At 34.9% G+C, this 25,052-nt stretch overlaps 1 protein-coding gene across 2 annotated transcripts; it reads right to left on the bottom strand.

The window, feature by feature from the left end:
- Positions 1 to 1,334: 1,334 nt before the first annotated feature.
- Positions 1,335 to 11,957, bottom strand: LOC149286274 (T-box transcription factor TBX2). Of its 2 annotated transcripts, none has more exons than XM_089494290.1 (7): positions 11,587 to 11,957; positions 10,360 to 10,627; positions 6,970 to 7,116; positions 4,996 to 5,072; positions 4,576 to 4,745; positions 2,803 to 3,395; positions 1,335 to 1,772 (listed from the first exon to the last, which is right to left on the bottom strand). In XM_089494290.1, the coding sequence occupies exons 1-7, from the start codon at positions 11,949 to 11,951 to the stop codon at positions 1,335 to 1,337; spliced, it is 2,058 nt and encodes a 685-aa protein (XP_089350416.1). In that variant the 5' UTR covers positions 11,952 to 11,957. The 2 variants fall into 2 exon arrangements, with proteins under 2 accessions (XP_089350416.1, XP_089350415.1); XM_089494289.1 differs by having other exon boundaries at positions 2,803 to 3,392; positions 4,585 to 4,745; positions 11,587 to 11,951.
- Positions 11,958 to 25,052: the final 13,095 nt, after the last annotated feature.

Here is a 25,052-nt window from a genome sequence, read left to right as displayed (position 1 = left end):
TTACCTCCTCAGATTAATAAAGTGGAAAATACATATAATATTCTCTAAACATCTGAAAAGTAAAAAAAAAAAAAATTCAGTACAAAATATGATTGATATATTACAAGAAGAGTCCAACTTATAAATAATACAGGTAATGAAATCAAACCGTTTTAATTTTTTATGTTTTTATTGAAAGATGTGAGAATTTTCAAAAAAAAAAAATGAACAGATAGATACCCGAGTAACCAGCACGTTTCAAATTATGTATCTTAAACAAATATAGCACAGTTTGTGATAATTATACTTTATTGAACTGGAGTGAAAACAAAAACCTGAGGTTTATTCCTGCATTTTATACCCCGCTCTGTAAATTACATCATGGTTTTATTTTTACCTTAAAAAAACAAGCCTTTACTGAATGCAAGGATGGCACATGATTGACCTAAATAACAGGCGGGATAAAAAAAATTAAAGTAAAATAAAAACACAAAGAAACCATATTGTATCTCCTTCAATCACAAAGAGCTAAATAGGTTTTAATTTACAATATATATATATGTATCAGGTAAACTGAAAAAAGGAAAATTAGATGTGATGATTTTTTTCTAAATATTATGTACACACCATGTACAACTCTTAATAAATTAATACCAATTTGCATATTTTGGGATCGTATAGCTTATTTACAAATTACTATTTTTCATAAATATATCTGGCATACAGGTAGAAAACCCCCTAGTGTACCAGTTTTCTGATTTGGTGAAGGATGCAGTTTAAGTATCTGAATTCAGTTAGGAATAGCATTTCATTTTTTAATGCAATATTATATTTTATTACAATTTTTTTTATTTAGTTTGTATTCACAATCGGATTAGACATTTTTCATATCTGGCTAGTGTTTCCAAATGTCAGCTTTAAACAAACACCTCCAAGACCCCCCCCCCTTTCAAGAAGAAATTTAAGGAATTTTTGTTCCCCATTTGTCCATCATCTGCTTGATTCAGTCTTTGCATTCTTGGGCAATTTCTTGTATAGTGTATTGTGAGTAAGAGAGGAGTTCCATCACAATAGCACCATGAGTCTTTGATACCTCATAAAGATTGTCCTCTATCCCCATGTAAGATGTTTGTGACCTCAACACTCTATTGAATATATATATATATATATATATATATATATATATATATATTCGTGTATATTCTTCATTCTTGGGTACTTGGTGTGTGTAGTTATATTAGCACTCCTCTTTGATCGCTGCCCATTCCTTTAAATAAATAGTTTTGCTGTGCTGTACAAATTCCCAGTGCTTTCGAGCCCCTGTTGCTCAGGTGGGTAGTGACGCCAACTGTTGGTCACTTTGGTGTCTCCCTGCCAGGTGAGACTTCTCTCTGGCTCTCCAAACCACTGACCAGTCTCTGGATATTCTGAAGCTCGTTTATGGAATCCTTTATTGAGCCTTTGGGTGAGTGAGAACTCGAGTGAGATCTCTTGTGGACAGGAGTGTCTGGGATAGGGCTGGACTCTCGGCTGCTGCCGGGTTTAGAGCTCTCTGACCCCAGGTTCAGGCTAGCTGGCAATCCAGTGGTCAAGAGGTTAGTGCTGGGAGGAATGGTCATGGGGATCTGGTAAGGGCTGAAGCGAAGGCGAGGTCTTGTGGTGCTGAGGAAAGGGTTCCTTGGCATAGTGGTGGCAGCGCTGGTGGCTGGCATAGCAGATGCGGCTGCGGCAGCTGCTGCCATATAGGTGTAGGGGTATGGGAACAATCCCCCAAAGGTGGGCATTGGAATCCCCTGTAAAAGAGAAAGACACCATCATTTTGTGAGCTCACTTCAACTCTATTTCTAGCAACCAAAATTCAACGAAATATCATGGTACACTGAATTACAAAGCCTTAATTTCATCACCTACATTGCACACTATAATAAGAACAAGTTTACTTCATATCAGGAAATAGTTAAATTCAATTTGACTAAAGTGTACTAATGACTATATACTAACTATATATCAGGGTTTTTTGATGATGTGCAAACATTTTAAATTATATTTTTTTTCTAATATTTCTCCAGTGGAAGATCGGTGCTAAATGGAGCCGGTCATAGGGTTATGTTTTGTTCCTTTATTAAACATTCCAACCCAAAATGCACCTTAAGGTACTAATTTTAAAAGCCATTATTAAGGTTCACTGTTAAGACAATTTCTACAGAATTATATCCTCGCAAAAATACATACGTAAAACTTTCTATCCTGTCTAGATCCAAAGAAGCTGTAAACATAATTCATTTATTTCCCTTACCAACATATATTTATTCAAAGCAGTGATAATGGGGAATATGAGTGTTCATTATTAACTCTGTAATGATCACAGACATACAGCTACTTGGAGTGGAGATTGTATTATCTATAAAGGTATACAGTGTCAGAGATTCCCTAGTTTCTCTGTAGGTAGAATTAGCTGAGCCGTCTGAACAGCTCAGTTCAACTTGATGAGAAATTGTATCCTACATCAATGTGATATCTAAGTATATTCTAAGAGAGTGAAGATGCCGAAAGATATTTGAAAACTCTGTATCACATTCACTCAACTGAAAAAATCAAAAGGTTACAAAACGCCTGTTTGCCAAAGACTTCAACCGAGCGCCATTCCAAGCTTAAATGGGTAAAGATGTCAAATACATTTCACATCAGTCACTCTAAAACAGACACGTTTGTTACTAAATGTAAATTCTTACAAATTAACTGTGTGTGGGGTAACTAATATCCAGTATTCCAGGGAGGATGATAAAAAAAATACAGCAGACAAAAAGAAGAAATGCTGCTTACCTGAGAGGCCAGCATGTGCTGAGAAAGGTGAAATGGGAAGGGGTTAGCTGCTCCAGTAGCCCCCTGGACAGAGGAGAGGGATCCATTATCCAACCCATTTGCTCCCGTCATAGAGGCCAACAAATGTCCCATGCCCATAGCAGAGAAAGCCCCTGGGGCCATTGTAAACTGTCCTGGGTGGATGAAGAGCGGCTGTCCAGGATTCAAGGGGTTAAAAAACTGTTGGCTGTGGAGACCAGATAGAGCTAGACTCTGCAGGTGGCTGGCACTCAAGTGTGGAGGGCTATCAGTCTGTACCATGAGAGGGGAAAAGGTCTCTTTACTTAAACTTCCACAGTCTGTGTTTTTGGATTCCTCTTTCCTCCTGCTCTCCAGCTTGTCCTTCTCTAAACCCCTTACACTGAAGATGCTGTCACTGTCCTTGCGAGTCTCTGGTGACTCAATCTTCTTTTCTGGAGTGGATTTCTCTTTGCTTTTCTCTTCTAGCCTGGGGCTACTAGGGGCAGATAGAGTCCCTCCAGGACTGTGACCTCTCCCAGTCCTTACTTCACGGCTTTCTAACTCCTGATCGCTGTCCACACTGAATTTGTCTTCTGGAATAAATAAATAAAAACAAATATATATATACTTATTGCGATATGTGATACATTACAGAAAGCTATAAGAAAAGCACTTAAAGTATATTAAATGCGTCATATACAACACTTATAGCATGTATTGGTGGGCTGCCGTTTTAATTGTTGTCCTATGTTTATTGTGTGCTAAAAATAATTAAAAAATACAATTCATTTAAAAAATAAAAATAATATGAATTCTATTGTATAAATATTTATGATCCTATATTCTATGTAATCATAGAATTATTAAAAATAATAAATAATATTTCAATTATGTAAGGGATATGAGATTCCTTGATAGACCATTTACGAGTTTGGAGCGTTAATACTATATTCAAAAAATATTTCCAGTATATATTTTTAATTTGAGATATATAGATGCCTTGCTTTTTCTAAAGTATGAAGGTTAATACTAATACTATTAATAATAACTGATATTAACTGTAATACTGAGGCATATATAAAAGCAATTAACGCTTTAAAAGGCCAAGTGCAATAATAAAAATTAGGAGTCTAAAACACTATTCAATAATGTAGTAGCAATATGTATCACAAATAAATACCCAATACATAATTTAATTTAAAAGGTTTAACTAGTATACGAGGCTAATGTGTGCACTTAATACAACATTGACAAGCTCTAGACTGCGATAAGGGGATATTTCCCTTATGGAATAAAGATAATACTGAGTTACACAAATCCTAATTTGTGTACAAAATGCAATTTATCTCCGAAATTTAACATAGATACATTTTTAAGTATACAATAAAGTTCACAAGTACTGCAGCAGATATATTAACTGTCATGATAAATCATGGTGTATATAAAGATGTATAATACATATTACAATCACAATCTTGATGCAGCCATTTACATATGCACTTACTATTAATAATCATAATAATAATAAAAATAATTTATTCTGAAGCATTAGAGATATTTAGATGTCTAAAGCAGAGGTCTACATTTTCAAGATATGATTTCGTTTCTAAAATGAATAAGTAGAAAACTGCAGGTGGTATGTTTTTATATAATAAGATATAGTAGGGAATAATAATAATAATAATAATAATAATAATAATAATAGAGATATTTAGTGTTCTTTCATACTCTCATCACTAACCAAGGACACAATACGAATGGACCAGCATTTACCTCTGTTACTTCGACTGAGTCTCAATGGACTTTGCTCTGTACCCAGGGGAGAGTGCAGAGTGTCCCTGCCTGGGGCAGGATCACAAGAAGAGGCATCTGATTCTGCCCCATCTCTGTCTGCTTTACACTGGTCTTCATACATCCGCAGAGATGGGAGGGTGAGTTGTTTTCTTAATAAAAAGAAAAGCCGTGAAAACAAACAATTAATCACTATATATAATGATTCGAATCGCTATCAGATCCATTTCCGAAGGATTTACTGTATAATAGGACAGACCGTATTGTTATTAGGCATTAGTCTATATCACATTTCAAGAAATTAGGCTTCACTATAATGCGGTACTAGGAATAAAAACCTCAGTACAAAAGACTTCGTCTAACCCTCCAGAAAGCCATTGATTGCATATTAAATATATTTACCTTTTCTCTCGTCTTCCATTACCCGTGTCTCTAAATCCTTTAGCAAAGGGATTGTTATCAATTTTGAGCTGGGTGATCTGCAACAAGATATGAGATGTTAATCAGTTAAAAAAAAAAAAAGTTTAAAATTTTAATGGGAAAAATACAAATATATTTATGGCTATCCCCGTATATATATATATATATATATATATATATATATATATATATATATATATATATATATATATATATATATATATGTATATATATATATATGTGTGTGTGTGTGTGTGTCCAGAATGCGGCATTGAAGGGGTTAACCGTACCCGGTTAAGGAAGACACTTTGCTGAGAAGGATCACATTCTAAAAAAATATACATTTCGGCCTACGAAGTTATTACCTTAAATTACGAAGTTGTCAGCGAAGGGGTTAATCATACATTTGGCATTCTATACATTTTTTTCTGTAAATAAATGTATTTTAGCCCTTAATCCCTCCAGGGTTCATACAGTCAGAGGGGCTGGTGTAGGTTCCCATTTAAAACAGTTTAAAACACAGAGCCTCCTGGTTTAACACACCACATGCTTTATTAAAAATGATGCTGAGGTTTGGCTTGAATTATTAATAGAGCTTTAATGATAGCAAGTTATTTTTCAGAGCCCCCTGGAGGAAACATGGCGACTAAGCAATGCTGCGTTGGTTAAAAGCTATTCTTATCTCTCACATAAGACTGGCTTATGGGGCAAGGCCACATTAGATGAATTAATAATTCATACTTTTGAAATATGTCCCCTTAGATGCCATCTTTAAAAATGCATGTCTGATCTTTTTTATGTTACATTTTCTCAAATTGATTTTTTTTTCAATGTGTTTGCTTCCAATGTATTTGCACTAGATCGCTGACTTAGTGGGACCAGATCTCAAAAAAATACCAATAAGTATTAATTAAGATTTATTTTTTTAAAGTCGATTTCATTTTCTAAAAGTGCATAGACATCCGGCTAATTTTAATTTGCATGCTAGCAATTAGCAATCATATGAAGTACAACATACATATCTATTTAGCATATGGGACATCGCGTACAGAAGCGCTGATTTATACACAAATAATTACGCTGAAAATATCTACGCCGCCAATATAGATATACGTTAACGTCGATATTTTTGGAAGATAGAACTGTTTTTGCAACTTTAAAAAAATAAACGATAACTGTCTAGTCAGCCATAATAATAATAATAATTTTAAAAAACTTAGAGCTCTGGCCAGCTATTTTTTAACCTTGTGTTAACTCCTTGTGTGTGCTGCTGGTTAATCTGTTGCAAGCATTACAATTCTAAAAGGAAGCTCAATTTGCAGCAAGATGCTCTACTGCCTATCAGCTATGGACAGCTTGTGGCTGGGCTGCAGCCTAAATGCTCTTTAATCGATCGTGACTCTGTGCCATAAAGTTTACGACTGGAACAAGCCCACCAGGACCCTCCGACAGATCTGTCAATTAACATCAGCAGCAAGGGGTTAAGGTGTGTCCTGTACTTTGGCCAAGAGGATGTTTACACTTGTAAACTTGTATGGAATGATTCTCCCGGTGGCTTAGTAGCTATATAATGATAATAATATAGCCAAAGAAAATATAAAATATTAAAATTAAATTATAAACAAAGCCAAGGGTCTGAGTCCTCTGTATTTCTGAGAAGGGGATTTAATGCACAAGCCGCATCCTATATAACAAAACCACAACCTATTAATTAGCCTAATAATATGTTTTCCAACATGCCATAAAATATTTTATTTAAGGCAATCGAAATGTCTAAGATATTATTAAAAATAGGAATGTATCTTAAATGCACAGCAATTTTAAATATTATTAAAAGACTAACTTGTGGTGTTCTAGAACACTAAAACATTTACAAATTCCTATGATGTAGAATAATTTTGTTAGACATTAGTAAGAATGACTTTTTTTAAGAGGCAATGGAATCGTTTATCTTACCTTATCGTTCTGATACGCAGTCACAGCTATAAAATCAGTCTCTGGAAATACATAGGTTCTAAACGTGCTATAGGGGAGCTTCAGAATGTCATTGGCTCTTACTATATGGAACCGGGGCTGATACTTGTGCATTGAGTTTAGGATAGTCTGAAAATGAAATAAATTTCGTTTGTTAATAACGAATACATGCATCTTAAGCAGTTCATGTTATATCTGTCTGTTGCGATTATGATATATTAACTATACAATATGTTAAATTAACATCGCGCACCTTAACCTTATACCTTAAACATAAATAATTATAATTTAATTATCAGCAAATATTTGATTTTTCAATACATTACATTACATTAACTAAAATACATTGACTAAAAATATTTCTTGAAACGAAACTTAAATTGTTCTGGACCGAATCCTACAGCCTAAAGACGTTTGTAAATAGGATTTATGCAGATGAAAATCCCTTTGTGGTCAGAAATATTGCATTAACAGTATGAAATGCTATCCTTATTTTAAAAAAAACATTAAAACGATTGGGTGAAATAATTGTGCTTAAAGAGTCATAAAACGAATCGATCAATGGCAATCATATATATATATATATATATATATATATATATATATATATATATATATATATATATATATATATATATATATATATATATATATATATATACACACAGTACTTTTTAGCCAGGCGTGCAAATCCCTACGGCAAAAAAAAATCCATTCATCTGGCTGGCACGATCCGACTATACAGATGGGCATTGATTAAACTGTGTACTGTCCAATTTAATATACAATAATTCTGACTTCCAGAAAAAACAGATTTAAACCAAGTAGATGAAACCTTAGCAGATTTATTAATTAGACGTTTCCCCCTTAAACTAAACAAAAATGAAAATTAAATACGTTTAAGATTTAAAGCTTGTAAATGTTACCAAGATCAATCGTTTTTACACTGAAACAGTCTACATCTAAAACGAATGTATATTTAGATGTAGGATTCATATCTTCGCATAGTTATATGTATGCATATTTATACGTATACTCATGTATCACTGGTTTTGACATGTTTGGAATTAAAATGTACACAGGGCGAACCTTAACCAGAGTAGCATGAATTTGGAGTGGAAAATAATCCAGATTTGATGCTACTACTTCTGGAGGTTGGATTTCAAGCAAAATGTGAAAACAGTGTCATTACAGAAATGTATACAAGTTATACAAGTGATAAATGTAGGTGTAACTGATAGCCTGCTAATGTTTGAAATGGAATCAGCTTACTTAAAATTGACTCTAAAAAAATAACATTAAAGAGATAGCAGGGATGTCTATAAACCCTTGGATTTTTATGATTCCTTCGTGATAGATAGATAGATAGATAGATAGATAGATAGATAGATAGATAGATAGATAGATAGATAGATAAATAGATAGATAGATAGATAGATAGATAGAATGTATATGACTGATTCAGAGATATATCAATAATGTTAACATACATCTAATGTGGAACAGTAAGGGGTTAATGTCGTTTCTGAGAGAAGGCTGACTTGTAGTATTTGGTATTAAAAACGCAAATTCGTGTGTTCATAGATCTGGCGATTTTTCCGACTGGATACAGAGCCTACGGGTGTCAAGGCCTTTTTCTCTGTGGATACGGTAGTACTGCTAACTGCCTGTCGAATTGATTGACTGCCACATAAAGTCAGGCTATGTCTCTAAATCCTGTTAATTACCATATCAAAAAAAAAAACTTAATGGTCCAACATTCTCTTTTATCTACTTAAATGCTTGTCAAAAGAGCTAGACATTGATTGTGCTAAATCTGGATAAGTAAACAAATATACTCTAGAAATAGGAAGATTTTAATTCGTCTTGTAAGAAGGCAAAAAAACCAAAAACCCAGTGAAATAAATATTTCTAAACAACTAGAAAAGTCTCAGCTGTTAAGCTTGCACATGTATTTAATAACACAAGGATTCAATTTCTAGAAAAACCGACAGAGGTTTATTCTCTTTTAACTCAGCCCACACCATCGACTTGTTAAAAATTCTTTATATCTCTTGAATCTCAATGAATAAACAGAAATGTTTACGTTTTTGGGGTATTTGTCTTCATAGTACACCTGTGAGCGGAGCCAGTATTTTAGAGAACACAGCTTCGTGTGCTTGCATAACTCCACCTCTGAATTACCCTTAAATGATATTAACCAATATACTTAAAGATTGACATGGATAACCCATATAATTTTTAATTATATTTATTTCTCTATTTTTTGAGGATCAAGGGAGACTGCGAGGGTATGACTTGAAGGACTTGACCACCACACTGAAGACCATCCAGACAGACCAGTCAAACTGACCTCATTTCTGGAGCTTTATTTTAATCCTACACATTTTTACAGATTTAAAGGCAATCTATGGGAGATTCTTCATTTTAAGAAAATTATCTATCACGATTTTTCCAGTTACCAGCTCTGGTACGTCTTATATGCTATAATATTGAAGTGTACTTTACAACTAACTCACATATGCACAGTAAGATCAATATCACATTATTTTCAGTATTAGTGAGTTTTCAAAATTAGGCTTTGTACATCTGATATTAAAATGTACAATGTATTATAATTAAACCGAATACCAATACCATTCACTATTTCAAAACAAGATAGCCTTTTTTTGGAATTTGCACTGTGTAAACCATTTGTTAAGTAAAAATGTAGCATTTATATTTTCACACATTTCTCCAGTACACGTCTGTTTGGCAATTAATCCCAGATTCAGAATAAACAATATTTAAGTAAATGCATCTGGAACTCTTAAGATATATTTTTATTTCAATTACAAGGTAAACCCTGCCCTTTCTTTTTACTTTTTATTATCTGGGGGGATCAGAATAATTTTCCATAAGCTATGTATTTTTCAGGAAACAAAGAAGGGAGATTTTAAATAACGTCTGAGGTCTTATTAGAAAATAATTCTGTAACAATGTATTTCTATTGCAAAAAGAGAATGTAACCTTTAAAAGTAACCATATTGAAGATAATTTACAACTAACACGGCTTGTGTCCTATTTAATAAATATCAAATAATAAAGTAAATGTGTATTTTTATCTGAAAACACACGTGAACTCGATAGAATCCAAAATCTTTATCATTGAAATATACAATTTCCTTTCCTCTCCAATGACTTTTGCTAATGTACTTGATAAAACAAAAAAAATATTAAGATCCCTTTCTGAGAGCACATATTTAAAAATATTAAGGGCCAAGTTGCAAACCCTACAATGGAACATATAGGGTTAATCGATTGGCATAGTGTAAGTTATTACAGTGGGTTATCGCTGAATGATAAGAATTTTAGAGTCAGAGTGATACTTACAAAGCCATGCTTGTCTGAGATATTGTTGGTGAGTTTGAGCTTGTGAAATGCAACAGGTTTGGCCATCCACTGCTCCCCTGTGGCAGGGCTATCCGGGTGGATGTACATACGTTTTGGCATTTCTGGATCAGCTTTGCCAGCCACCATCCAGCGTGAATTATGGAATTTGTACCGGCAGTCATCTGCTGCAACTATATCCATTAATAAAATATATTTGGCCTTCTTGTCCAGGCCACTCACTCTTACTTTAAAGGGAGGAAACATTCTCCTGAAAAAAGAGCAGAGAAGAAAAGGCATTTTCAGCATTAAAATGGTCTAAAAATCTTATTTATTAAAGAGCATAACACACATGTTTATAAACATAACCTATTAAATTGGATTGAAGGCAATGAGTCTTAAAAAATGACAAAGGAAATAGTTTGCCCTGGTTATTGCTTAATTGAATTAGATATTCTATATACATAAATATATACAGCTATATGTGAATGTTTACAGGCCTCTGTTTATAGCAAGACAAACAATATATAAGTCACAAATTTACCAAATCGAATGAATATCATATTTTTGGTCCCCTGAAAGCACCAAGTATATATATATAGATATATATATAGATATATATATATTATATATATGTATATATATATATATATATATATGTATCTATCTATATATATATATATATGTGTGTGTGTGTGTGTGTGTGTGTGTGTATTTCACATTCAGGATCTAGAAGGCTCTTAATACAACTCAAATGTTTAATGCTAATACCCTGTAATCATATTCTTCTGCAGAATGACTTAACTTCTTATCTTAAAGAAAGACTAATTGCCAAGCAGGTTTGATCACCAGATTATTAATATTTAGTGAGTATATGCGTTTTTTGGCATAACACATTCACTTTAATAAATCAAAGCCAAAACATATACAATTATCTTGCAATAGAAGTCAAACTGAAAACGTTTAAATTAAACTTATTAAATTATAAATGTATACATAACAAATAGTTTTATCTGTTACATACGCAAATACTCTCAAGTTTACCGAAAGTGGCTAATCCTCATTTTTTGGTCCATATTTTCAAGTTACTAAAACTCTGCCATGCTGATCATTAAACCAAAATCAACAAAATCCCCTGTTCTCGTATTAAAATATAAAAAACATATGTTACGTTTAAGGCAAAATAATCCTAAATGTTATAGTAGTCCTAGGGGGTAATCGGAAGCTTACCTTCCCGATTTGGTGATAACCATTTCGGTGCCCAATTTGTGGAACTGGTCCCAGAGTTCCTTGGCTTCCAGGGTCACTTTGGGGTCGTCTTCCACCTCCTCCTCCGGCTCCAGGCTCTTGAGGGAACGCAGATGAGCTGCTTGGTGGTGGTGTCCAAGGGCCGAGACATGCAGCCCGGCGTCAGCCGCTCCGGCGAGGCTGGGGTCCGTAAGGGGCTTTCCCAAAGCAGCCGGGGGCAGAGCTAGAGCCGGGAAGAAGGAGGGCTGTGTGGCTGCTAGGAAAGCAGACATGGGGAAATCGGCTGGTCTGGGAGGGTGAAAAGGGTGATAAGCCATCGCAGTCCCCAGGAAAGCTGGATCTCTCATCGGTGCATCCAAAAATCCAGGAGAAAAAAAAGAGGAGCTTCCCAACAAAGCTGAGTTCAGAGTGTGCGAGTCCAGACCTCCTTAGGTCTTTTGTTGTGCAGTCTCAGTGTCAAATCTAGCAGTCCCGGTGAGCAATAAAATCTCTAGAAACTTAAAAGATGCAGTTCTTTTTCAATGCAATCAAAATAATATCGATAGATATCTAGATCTTCCACGAGAAAGGATAATCTTATTTGTTGCTCCAATTTCTTCTTTTTTGTTTTGCTTGTTTTCTGTTGGAAACCTTAAGGAAGAAAAAAAAAGAAGAAGAGAGCCCAGTTCTGAGTTATGGAAATACAGTGGTGTGAGTCCTGCTGGTCATAGTGTAAGAACTGAGTGGGAATGGTTAGATCTTGTCGTGATCTCTGTAAAACTGTGACTATCTCACATGTCCTTCCTGCTCTGATCCCCCTTGCTAATGAGCCAAGCCCCCTTGATTGCTGATTTTACGCTTTTTGGACCAATTGTGGATCTCCATAGGCGTGGTTTTGACAGCTCAGGCCAAGATCTGGATGAGTGAAGGGGGGGGGGGGGGAGAAAAAAAAGGAAGGTGTCGGAAGCATCGGCAGTAAGAAAACATGTCAACAGAATAAAATATTAACCAATGACAGAGGGAAATAGCTAGAAATCCCCACCCACTGGAGCAGCGAACGTACTGCAGACCGGACTGAGTCAGATTTCCTTGCTGGCTGAGTGAGCCCCTTCAGCTGGGGAAAGAAGTGGCTGAAGCCCCCCAGGCGATGGAGCAAGTGTCTAAAGCAAGAGGAACGTGTTTAATATAGTTATACATATTTATTTATATTTTGAAATATATATTTATACATATTTATTTATATTTAGATATATATATATTTATACATAGTTTTATATATATATATATATATTATATTTATATATATTCAGAAATACACAGTGAAACTCCAAAATTTTGTTTTTGTTTTTAAACATTTTCTATAAAAGAGGTTATGCAGTCATTAAAGGGTGTACCTCTTTCTATGTTCTTGTGGGAGCTGTTGGTTCCAGAGCAGCTGGAACGAAATATCACTGGTCTGTGCCTCTGTGCTCTAGAAGCAGCATGCATGTACTTTTCTGGATAGAGGTGGGGCCCGCCGTGCATTATTTATTTATTTATTTATTTTTTTAATCCACTGACTGGCACATACTGCAGGAAATCTGAATCTAGAGGGTTCCTTTCTAGTGTTTATTTTTTTCCTTATCCCTGTTGTGTTTGGCTATACCACACTTGTGTCCAAGTTATAAGGTGGGGGGGGGGGTACTACAAGAAACGATTTGGGGCATCGCCGCTTTAAATCCAACCCCTGAGGTCATTTGCACAATTCAGTTAGGAAAGAAGCATTCTTCAGATGGGAAGCAGGCACAAGTGAATGGATTTCCTGAATAATAAAGCAACCTTTGGGTGAGTGATAGCTGTAAACGTGTTTTTTATTATTTTATTTTTTTTAAAGAAATAAAATATTTAATGATCTGAAAAAAAACATCAAGATGCATCTTGAGATATATTCCCTTTATTATAGAAGTTTATCTATGATAAAGTCCATCACTCATGCAGTGTGTCTGGAATGTGTCTTTATTCCAGATTAGGGTTAAAAGGACAGCATTTCCAGCTTCCCTAACCCCTGTCAGATGGCTCTGTTTACCAGTGCAGCTTGGGAATAGCTTCGTGCAACTTTAGTGTACTGAGATGATTTCTTAGCAAAAAGGCTCTGTGACTTTCTCCAAAGCCTGGGAGAAATAGAGAGAGAAGGAAAGAGAGGGAGAGAGGGAGGGAGGGGGTGTTAATAATTAGAGGTTCCTATCTACTGAAACAAAGAAGGCCTTGTTTGTCTGCAGTGCTATCATTAAGTCGGGGGATCTAATGGTATTAATTAATAAAACATAATTGAGTGAATTGTATGTATATGTGTATTTGTTGATGCCTAACAGATATGTTGGACCATGCTGTCTCCCATTGCTTTTCCATCTATGCTCCCCTACATAATGTTGTCATGTTTCACACGCATTGGAGGCCGACTGCGTCCCTTTTAAGAGGTCCATTTATAGATCTGTTCTGATTAACCGGGGCTCAATTTGTTAAAGAGCCGCTTGGCGCCAGTCTGCTGACGTCTTACAATAAGAACCGTCTCTTGTCACTTCATATTTACCCAAAAAATCTTCAAACAGCGCCCTCCAAACGCTGCTCTCTCCCTCTCTCTCTCTCTCTCTCTCTCTCTCTCTCTCTCTTTTCTCCACTACAGAGGAAATAAAATGTCTGTCAGACGGATTCTCCAGTCATCACAGCCCTTCGCTGTCTCATCCCCTCATAGACCCATTAAATGCCCCCAAGAATACAATACAATGGTGTCCTATCTTCTGAGCATCTCAACTGCACCCACCCTACACTCACAGCAACACAACAAACACAATTAAGCCAAAATGCTTCTCCTGTGAAGATGTCTGGCCTTCCTAATGTCTAAGACTGGCAACTATTTGCATTTTATGTTTACTAATTAAATGCTACAATACTCAACACCTCCTCATCCTGTTATATATATATACACACACACACACACACACACACACATATATATATATATATATATATATATATATATATATATATATATATATATATATATATATATATATATGCAAGTCTCCCTTTAATTCCCATTGGCACCACAGTGCGGGAATGATATAGGATCTGTATGTAATCATAGGTCGCTTTAAGGAGCAGACAATGTCGTATGCCAGAGACATCTGCTCAGTAAAGACACACTGATAATAGAATGTAGTTAACATGACGACACGCGATCGCCCTGATCGAGCACTACTTAATATCTTGTCATTTTCTCCACTAACCGAATTATTGGAGCACACAGGCCTGTCCCTGCTGTCACGTAACCTGCAGATAAGATACTGTCAGACTCTTGCCCTTTCTCAGACGTTTAAAGGACAGCATATGGGAAAAGTGTCACCAGAGAGATAGGCATCAGGTCTGTTACACAGGGTGTCATATCTTGTCTCACCCTGGTCCTGCCCTTGCTCTTCCCAAATTTACAATGGCTGGTGGCGCCACCAGAGAATTAAACCCGACTTGTACAAAGTGTAATCAGGGACCACTTACAACACGGCATTGTGTATGTGCCGCTCAGACTTTATTGCTCTTATCAAGAATTACATAGTATCAGTTAATGGGGTTGTTACCCCAGGGAGGTCTAAAAAGTAACACAAATAGAAAAGGTGTCAGGAATCAGCGGAAACCACAATACTGTTGGGTGTGTTAGGTGTGTATTTATTGTTGGGCTTAATATTCGCCTCTACGTTCTATACATAATGTGGGAGATGACTTTATACTGTCGGTCTAGAACTCCGAATTTGTAGTATTCTACCCCTTTATATGACTACATGTGTCTGCAATCCCCCGCTCCCGGCAGTGAATGGGTCAGTTGAACCTGGGGAAATAATCCTCGGTATAAATAGGGTGGAAGGAGTAGTCAAGTTTGTGCTGTTTGTGGGCAATTCTTGAGTGACCGGTGCTAGGATTATCTTATCTCGGGAAGGCCGGAACACACCTAAAGTAGTGTCTTCAACTCTACGCTGTTTTAAAGAGGAGCGGTTTGCACAATTAGCAGACAGACACACACCTAAGTACATGTGAAGTATGGGGTTGGACATGGATGGACTCGTAAATTCGAATTGCTCCTCTCACTGAATGTGAATACTTTATAAATGTCAAATAGTTTAATAGAAAATATATATGATAAAAAAGAAAATCCATCTTTATTGTTTAGGTCTTTCCAACATTTTCATTATAAGGTTTTAACAAAAATAAATTAACAAAAATTGATGATGTAAGTAGTGGGAATCTATTTTACTCTATACACACACACGCACACACATATATATATATATATATATATATATATATATATATATATGTATATATATATATATATATATATACACACACACATACCACACACATATACACATACGTGAAACACTGATGTCTAACAATATATTATTGAAGATTGAAGAATGTTTTAATGATTCCAGAAATAAATTGTCTTATTATCATTATTATTATTTATTGATTATATAGCGCCATCATATTCTACAGCGCTGTACATTATAAGTATTACTCTGAACTAGTGTCTAAAGACCAAAACATTTTTACCTTTGAATGAGCTATAGGATTAAGTTTTGCTTAGAATATAGTTTAATGGACGCATGTTATTTTTTGTTTTGTTTTTAAACAGATTTAACATTTAATTGAATCACATTTTATAACAACGTGTCCACATTATACACCGCAGTACTGCCTGATTTTTATATAATCACCTCCTCTAGATTATTTACTTCGAGTCGGATGTATTTTTTTCTAGAGCACCCCTGCTTTCGCCAGTTATTCTGTAAGTAGGTTGTTTGTGGTTACCTGTGAAAACCTAATCGATGTTTCTTAATATTTTTTATTTACATGAGCTCTAAGGGCTGCATCCCGTGATAACTCATTCATTTTTGTACTGATATGATAAGATGAAAAGAAAAGAAAGAACAACAGAAATGATACATCACAACCTCAATGACACCAGCCAATATATTGCCAGACATATGCAATAAGATTTAATAAATATATGTTTTGCATGCAAATGTGATCCTTTCATTAAGTGAAGAGACAAAACAAAGTATTTGATTTAAATTCCCCCGCGCTTAAAGGGTTAACCCAATTGAACCCAATCAGTAAAAGTGTATTTGTAAATATTTACTCTAAGAAATGTCTCTTTATTTTATATATATATATATATATATATATATATATATATATATATATATATATATATATATATATATATATATATATATATATATATAATGATATAATGAGAGGCTTCCTGTCTTAAAGGCTTCCAAAAAGTTGAGAGAAACATCCTAACTTTCAGACCATTCTTTTTTTTTTAAAGTCACCCCCCCATTACAAGTTCTTATTCTCCCTAATTTTTTTTTCCCTTTAATCTTTGCCCATCTCTTCTCCTCATCCGTTTACTATTTTTAGAAGTAGACTTAGTCCTTGGCGCCAGGCCGTTTAAGACCTGTCAAAGTCCTTCATATCCCCCCCATGTCACATGGAGTTCTTCGTCTTCTTCCCCCTTCCATGGTAAAGGCAGTAATTTGGATCTGTGAGTTTGTGAGTAAATGCAATTTGCTCTTCCCCATTGCAATGTTGTCACCGTGACCTCAGTCAGCAGGACTGCTGGTGTCCTGTCCTGTCCACTTAGACAAATTGCAAGTGACTGATGAAAAATAACAATTCTCACAAGGAGCAAACCCTTCCCCTGCCTTCTCCTCCCTCTCTCCTAAGTATGGGATCTGGCTCCACACACTCTATAGGAAATGAATGGAAATCTGAAATACAACGGATCCAAACACACTCAGTCCTTACTGGCAAGAAAGCAAATGCTCTCTACATGTTTAAACAAATGTATTTACATAATCCCCTTGTATCAACCTTATTATTAAATCCCCGATTAGCAAACACAAACATTTAAAGGGATGAAAAACGTTAAGAAAAGCCCGAGTTCCTGTGGATTTTTTTTTTTGGGAGGGGGGTGATGGAAAAAATGAAATCGACTCATTTTAGCTAGTAACTTTGTATTCCCTATGACTCTGCATTTATTGCCATCAAAATCATATAGATCATTATATATATATATATATATATATATATATATATATAAACCGGTATAGATTGATAGATATAGATAACAGAGGCATGCCACTTCCAAAATCGGTACTTTTAAGATGTTACATTGTTCTGCTTGTAATGCGCCTTAATCTATACCTGTAAGAGAACAGGAAGGGGTCAATAGCCCATTTGTTAATCCACCGACCGCACTTAAAGGGTTAAAACAGCATTAAGTGTGGCAGGAGGAGATAATGGAGTCCGATCACAGCTATCCTTCTTATCTTTGGTACTGGAGTCTGGAGATAAAACATCTACCAGCTGATAGAAAGGTAGGCGGACTAAGTAACAGTCACTGTCTCTCCTCGCTTTCTACCTTGTGCAAATTTGTGATTCCTGTAACCCTTGCGGGACTTCTAATCAAACATATACACACACCTTGTGGGCTGCCTTCCGAGCCTCTGGGGGCTACAGAGTCTCCGGGAAAAAGGTTGTTTGAGATGTGTACAAAGGGACAGCCAGAGAAAGGACACAGTGCAACAGGTGCAGTTAAGTTTGCCTATCAGGCTTGTTACTTATATCATAGCATTGTTGTGTTTCAATGTGAAATATAGCAAGACAATGAGGTACAATGAGTCTTTGTAAAGCCATCCATACCAATTTTAGGGGGGGGGTTGTGTGACCCTGATTAGCAGGTGTCAATTTCTGTGAATCGAGTCTTTCTCTGCAGCTGAATGCGACTTATGGGTTTGATGAAGGTTAGCATTTATACTGAATTAAATGTATTAAATAAACTATACATGAAACATTCCATAATGGTGCACAGTCTATCTATCTATCTATCTATCTATCTATCTATCTATCTATCTATCTATCTATCTATGTTTGTACATGTTTTACTGTTAGCTTTTTAATTATATAAAATGCCACATTTAAAATATTTCTACATATTATAAACACAAGAATTGTATAGATGTGATGTATTATAACAAATCAACACATTTTTTCAACAAGAATTTAATATTCTGTTTCATAAAAAAATAATAATATTATTTTCCCTTAGATTAGAACAGATGTTCTATAAGTTGTATGTAAATGTAATATAATGTAACGTAGTTCCTGGTTGTAGAATACAGCCATTGATATTTTATTTTCTGCTATTTAATAATGATTTTTGAAGAGTGCCACAATTTAATTTTTCCTTTCTTTCACATTTAATAATAAACATAAAATACAGAGAAAAAAGAGATTTTAAACTACTAGTGATATTTCAGGATATGACTTGCGTCAGAACTGCTATTAGTGATTCATAGTGATCCGTATGGCTTGCTGATGAGATGGATTAATTTAGTTTTTTTTATCATCTTTGTGAAGATCATGTTTTTTATACCTAATTCACTATCATTATCTGCTCAGGTAGAAGAGAAGAGAGGTCGGGGATGTGAAATATATTCATTTGCTGCAAGATAATGTAAAGTCTTTCAGTAACTAATTATTTCATTATTTTATCAGGTCGCTTAATTTAATTCCCCTATTTATTGCCAGCGAGTCTGGTGCATTTTTAAAATATGTAACTTCTGTATAGGTAGACATCTAAGCAGATGTAAAGGCCAACAGACTAGGTAGTCCAGTGCAGCGACTCAACAGATCTATAGGTTGATTCCTTGTGCGCCTCTGGTCAGAGGGGGGCGCTAACACACGAAAATGGGAAATGGAGCACGTACTGTGTAGCTTGCCTAGTTCGCTGAATGCACTTCGGACCTCTTTTATTTACTAAGAGATTTTTTTGGTTATTTTGGAGCGTTTTATATGCCATTGCTTTAATTGTTTCGAAGTCAGCATTATTTATGAAGTAATTATATAGTAATAATACAGATAGACAGATAGATGATAGATAGATAGATAGATAGATAGATAGATAGATTCATGTTACTAAATTAGATGATGCCTAGCCCACTCTCCCCAGTTATTTAACATTTCCCAATTCAGGGTGAATGTCAACCTATATGAAATAAATCTAAAATAAAAACGTTTTCTTGAATTTTAGTTTGGAGAAAATACTATTACATTATATAGATTTTTTTAATAAAAACTAGGACTACAAAATTATTTAAAAATGATAAGATTTTTGTCTAGCTATTTTACAATAATGCTTTGGATACAGTAGTAATACACTGCTATTGCACGCCTCTTCTATCTAATATATATATATATATATATATATATATATATTCACTATTCTGTTCTAGAGTTCTCAAGTTCAGCAAGTGCTTTATATGGTGCAATGGAAAATTCTTCCCCTAGCAATCTGGAAAATAGCACATAGACTGTAACTGTATATTACATGCTTTCGGGACAAAGAAGTTTCTACACTAGTATCCATAAAGTGCGCAAATGAAACTGTGCTGTTTTCGAGAATTTTATTTTTCTTCTAGATTTTTTTTTATTAGCCGTTATCATATTCTTTATTAATAAGCATCATAAATTACGCTGATAGGGAACCACGTTGTCTTTTTTGCTTACATTTGTGTAAAATTACAAAATATTCATTATAGAATGTTAGATGTTTAGTTCTCCAGATCGAAGAGAAAGCTGATTTTCAGCAAAAAAACACATCTCAAAAAGATCAGTCACTCGAAATACACCTAAATATTACCAGCCCCATCCTGTTGCCTCCATCTACAAGATCTTCATGGTTAATAATAGGTATTTAAAAAACAGGAGTAACTGTTTAGTTTAATGTCTCCTCATATATCACTGGAAATGGGAATATTATTACAAAAAAACAAAACAGGGCATCTCACTTGGCCATATACAAAACAGTATTCATAAATATCTTTCATCTCTACTAACTCAGCAATTGAAGTTGAACAAATCACATTTACATTGCCTGGGACTTGGTATTTTTTGAGTATCTTCTCTCCTTAGACTAAATATTGTTTAGCAAACTAAGACATCAGACTACATCTTGTCTTTCAATGCATGACGGGAATTGTAGTCTGTCCACAGTACACTGTCTAAGGTTTGTAAAAAAATAAATAAATAGATAAATAAATAAATTTAAAGTAAAACTATATCAGAGTGCTGATGACCAGTACCTGAACTATGTTTGACACCAGGTGCGAAGCTGTGCCAAAGGAAACCCAGTTTTTGGCATGTCACTTGGACCAACATTCACAGTACTTACCGAAGACTAAGTACAGAGGCTGGGACATTAAATACTCATTACTAGATGGTTGCAGCGGCATAAGGGTTAATCTTATGAACTCTGAACCACAACACTAATATATGAAACCAAATTACAGAGATCGCTGATTATATCTTGTTATGATCACAGCAGTCTGAAAATAGAAATATATTTTCTGCTATTATTTTTTCTGGCACTACATCTAGCAGGCAGTATAAAATCGTTATTTTCCACACTCCTCTGAATACACATTACCCCCACTCTTTCCCAACTCTCCCTCTCTTCTTTGATCATTGAGCTCTGACCTTGTTCTCAACAGTCCAGCAGGTTGATTGATTTTCAATTACAAAGTCTTCACTGAGTTGGGACTTTATTAACCCTTTGTGTGTATGTGTGATTTGTGCTGTTGGTGCATTTCTGCATCAAACTGTTAATGGAGTGCTAGGATATCATTAAACTCCCCCAGGAATCCCAGCAAAAGACATTACTACTTTTTTATCCCAGGAAGCTATTTACTAGGGAATAAAAAATTATATTGCTTTAAAACTAGATTATAAGCATTGTGGAAGCATTTTGGTGCAAATAACTACCTATATTCAATAGAATAAAAAGTGCTGTTAATAAACCAAGCTAGATATGGAGATAAAGCAATCTACATTTGGTAAATTACTCATTATTCATGTATTCTAAATTCCACAAAATGCAGATAGAAAACCGGAGGGAGAGATCTTAAAACTGGATTTATTTTGCTTGTGAGTGTTTTTTGCAAACGTTTATGATGTTCCCAAGAAACTTCACATTGTGACTCCCCATTAGTCAACTTGTGTAATTGTACTTGTATTATTATTATTATTATTATTATTATTAATGACGTTTCTCATTAATGGAAAATGATGGCCAACCTAAAGAAAGTCTACTAGGTTGGTTGGAGTTTATATGTAAACTATTACACTAGATACTGTATGTTTGTTGCACACACTTGGCTGAGTATTTTCTTCCAATATTGGTGTGAGTCAATTACCCTATACGGAAGAAAATATTTATAAAGCACCAAGGGCCACACACAAACCCACACTACATCCCACCAGCTTTTTAAGGGATCCCACCAGCTTTTTAAGGGTTTTAAACAAATGTATTTACAATCCTGGGAGTCACTGACTGCATAAAAGTAAACTCTCTATTTACTGCAAACTTATCCCTTAAATAAAAAGGATTAGTTAAAGCTAATATTTGATAAAAAATAGTTTTCACTGCATCTTTGTAGGGATTAGGCTGAAGATAGAAAATCAGTCCTGTTAAGCCTTGCAGATGGATCTCAGGGATACAGAAAGGTTTAAATCAGGTGTACCTATTTTTAATAACTGCTTGCAATAACTAGGGTGGTCGCCACGACGACTCTAGATTATGTTACAGTAGGATCAGATTGTGCAAACAACCAAACCTTTCCAAAATATGTTACATTGCTCTTTCTTTTTCTTTCTTTCTTTCTTTCTTTCTTTCTTTCTTTCTTTCTTTCTTTCTTTCAGCCCTCTCCCTCTCTCTCTCTCAATGTATTTGCTAATTTTATCAGGATTATTCACATTTTACAAAGAGCTATCAGCTATAACTAATAATAGGTAACTGATCATACTCACAGTTTAGATTATTTTGGGGTAGAACAGAACTCTAACCACCCCCTGGATTCCAATAACCGCAATACACAGCCAATATAAGTTCCCAGACATAGGATGACCAAGGTGATTGAGTGCCTTGCTTTATTTCTTTCTAGAAGGCAAAAACAGAGTCAACATCACTCTCTTTCTGTCTATTTTTTTCTTTTGAGACTTTGTAATCAGTAAAGTATGAAGTTGATGAATTTAACTCTTTGTTTTCTTGGAGTTCAAAAAAAAACTAGATAAAAAAGCAATTCCAGATGGGGAGGCTGCCAATCTGATTTAACAAGAATAAATAATCAGGTAAATAGATACAGGTGTTTTGACTGTGAGGGTCAGTTTCAACTTTATTTTCAATCACTTTCCATTTCCTTCCTCTTTGAGGATCAAACTTCCCTGTTCTCCATACTCTTTAACTAATGCAATTAAGACTTGGGAATTTCCACCCTTACGGCCCTGGAATGTACGGTTTCTGTGAATATAGTCTTACATACAGGTACGTTTATTTTTAAGATGAAAGTATTTCTTGAGACATGTGAATTTAAATGTGGCCACTGATTGATCGATAGATAGATAGATAGATAGATAGATAGATGTTTACACGTCATTAAACCGCATGCATCATATTAAACTGCAAATTATTAATACCATACATTTGGTGAGATGGATACCTAAGTCACTCTCCCCATTTACTTAACATTTCTTAAATCTATATTAAATACATCTAAAATACGACATATAGACATTGGATAGCAATTCTGTAAATAGTAGCAATATTCCTGAATTGACCATTAAAAAGAGAAAATTTTGTTCCATATTATCTAAAACATTTACAATTGCTATTCAGTAGACGACGATGATGTTAAAAAATATATATATTTCACTGATCAGTACCTTATACCACACTCAATACTCCCCTTTTATAACTTTATGTGTCCCCCGTTTTGTTTTTCTTCCCGTCCCAGCGCAACGTTTCCAATGTATCCTTTTATACATCAAATACATAATATCTATCACAATTGAATATTAGGAAATGTTTCCACCTTATTTGGATGGGCCCTGAGATTCTCGATCTTGACCTATAGATATATACACACACACACACACACACAGAACACAGCATTCCGGTACGCAAATGGTTAATCTGCCCTAGATTAACACTATAATAAAATATTGCTGACCACCCTGTGAAAACAAAGTGAATTAAAAAGGAAAAAATATATATCTATAAGTGGATGCATTTTCATTACATCAACAATAACAGGATTCATAATGGAAAATACGTTGCATTATCTGACATATGATTGTTAAAAAAATAAAAACAATAAAGGACTTGGAGAGATCACATACAGCATATAAATTATTAGACCTAATGAATGTGCTAATTTACTGCAATAGGAGGTGTTCCTCAGATATCCTCAGATGTAGACAGACATATATATATATATATATATATATATATTTATTTTTAATATTCTATATATTCAATTTCTGGTCCCTCTTGGGCTATTTTCTGCTTCAGAAGGGGAGATGAGGAAAGACATGGACAAAATTACACGGTGGAACATGCAATTTCCCCCAAAAAGGGTCTTATAGCCCCTGGCTACCAAGACCAGTTTCCTGCAGCTGGGAGGACAGGTGTACAACGGTGAATGGCTTCTATTAGTCGGATTCGGGCCACTGACTGCAGATAACGTGGATATGATAATGCCCACTTTCTCTTCCTAACAAAGTTAACAATAATAACAGCCATTGTATTCCTCATCGATATGATGTAGGAGTCTGTGTGTGATCACAGTTCAGGTGGTGAACCAAAGACTTAACTTTGCAAAGTTTGTTACAATAGATCGCACTAGATGTTTGTGGAAAGTTCAATTAGATGTTGAGCATTCCGTTCTTTTATGAATTTTCCGTCCTTGTTGAGGTTACCACCTCTTCAGAGAATGAATTCAAGTCTTGCATAAGGCTCTTTGTCAAGGGATGTTGTCTTCAACATGTGACAGGTCAGGTGTGCCTGTGATCACTGCCCAGAATAGAGACACCATTGTAGTGCCACTGGCTCCAAGGAGTCACAATTGAAGAAATAAATGGAAGGATCTTACCTTCTTATTGTTAGCTTTTGCTTTGAAGGTGATTACAATTGCCTTTAGGAACATTTCAGTCCAAACTTACTTAAAACACAAACGATCCCTTATACATGGATACTAACTTGCAAAAGAGAATTATTGCATTTATTACTGGGAATACGTTTGCCTGTATAATCTGCTACTGTTTTTCTTAATTAAAAAAAGATTTGTGTGCTATATTATTTTAATAATTCCCTCCTTTAACCTATCTCTGAAATAGTTAATTTGCTTCCTAAAATAAACTACATATTGTCATTTATTACTATGTACTAATCTTCCAGCCAACACAGTGTAATAAACCTTTCCAGAATTGAATTTTTGTGACTTTAAGCCACACTTTGGGGGGTTTTTAGTGTGGGAAAACTAACAGTCATAAATATCTTTCCTTGCCTCTTTTTTTTTTACCAATCTTTCCTA

This window comes from Sceloporus occidentalis, unplaced genomic scaffold, assembly GCF_023333645.1.
Source record: "Sceloporus occidentalis isolate IW3139 unplaced genomic scaffold, rSceOcc1.0.p SCAF_71, whole genome shotgun sequence".
NCBI lineage: Eukaryota > Metazoa > Chordata > Lepidosauria > Squamata > Phrynosomatidae > Sceloporus > Sceloporus occidentalis.
This window is presented reverse-complemented; position numbering and strand designations above follow the sequence as displayed.

Excerpts from the sequence above, each read along its gene's own strand:
- LOC149286274 (XM_089494290.1), bottom strand. The coding sequence starts at position 11,951 with ATGAGAGATCCAGCTTTCCTGGGGACTGCGATGGCTTATCACCCTTTT. Across the intron at positions 10,628-11,586 it reads GTTATCACCAAATCGGGAAG|GAGAATGTTTCCTCCCTTTA; the intron begins GTAAGCTTCCGA and ends CTCTTTTTTCAG. Across the intron at positions 1,773-2,802 it reads AGCACATGCTGGCCTCTCAG|GGGATTCCAATGCCCACCTT; the intron begins GTAAGCAGCATT and ends TCTCTTTTACAG.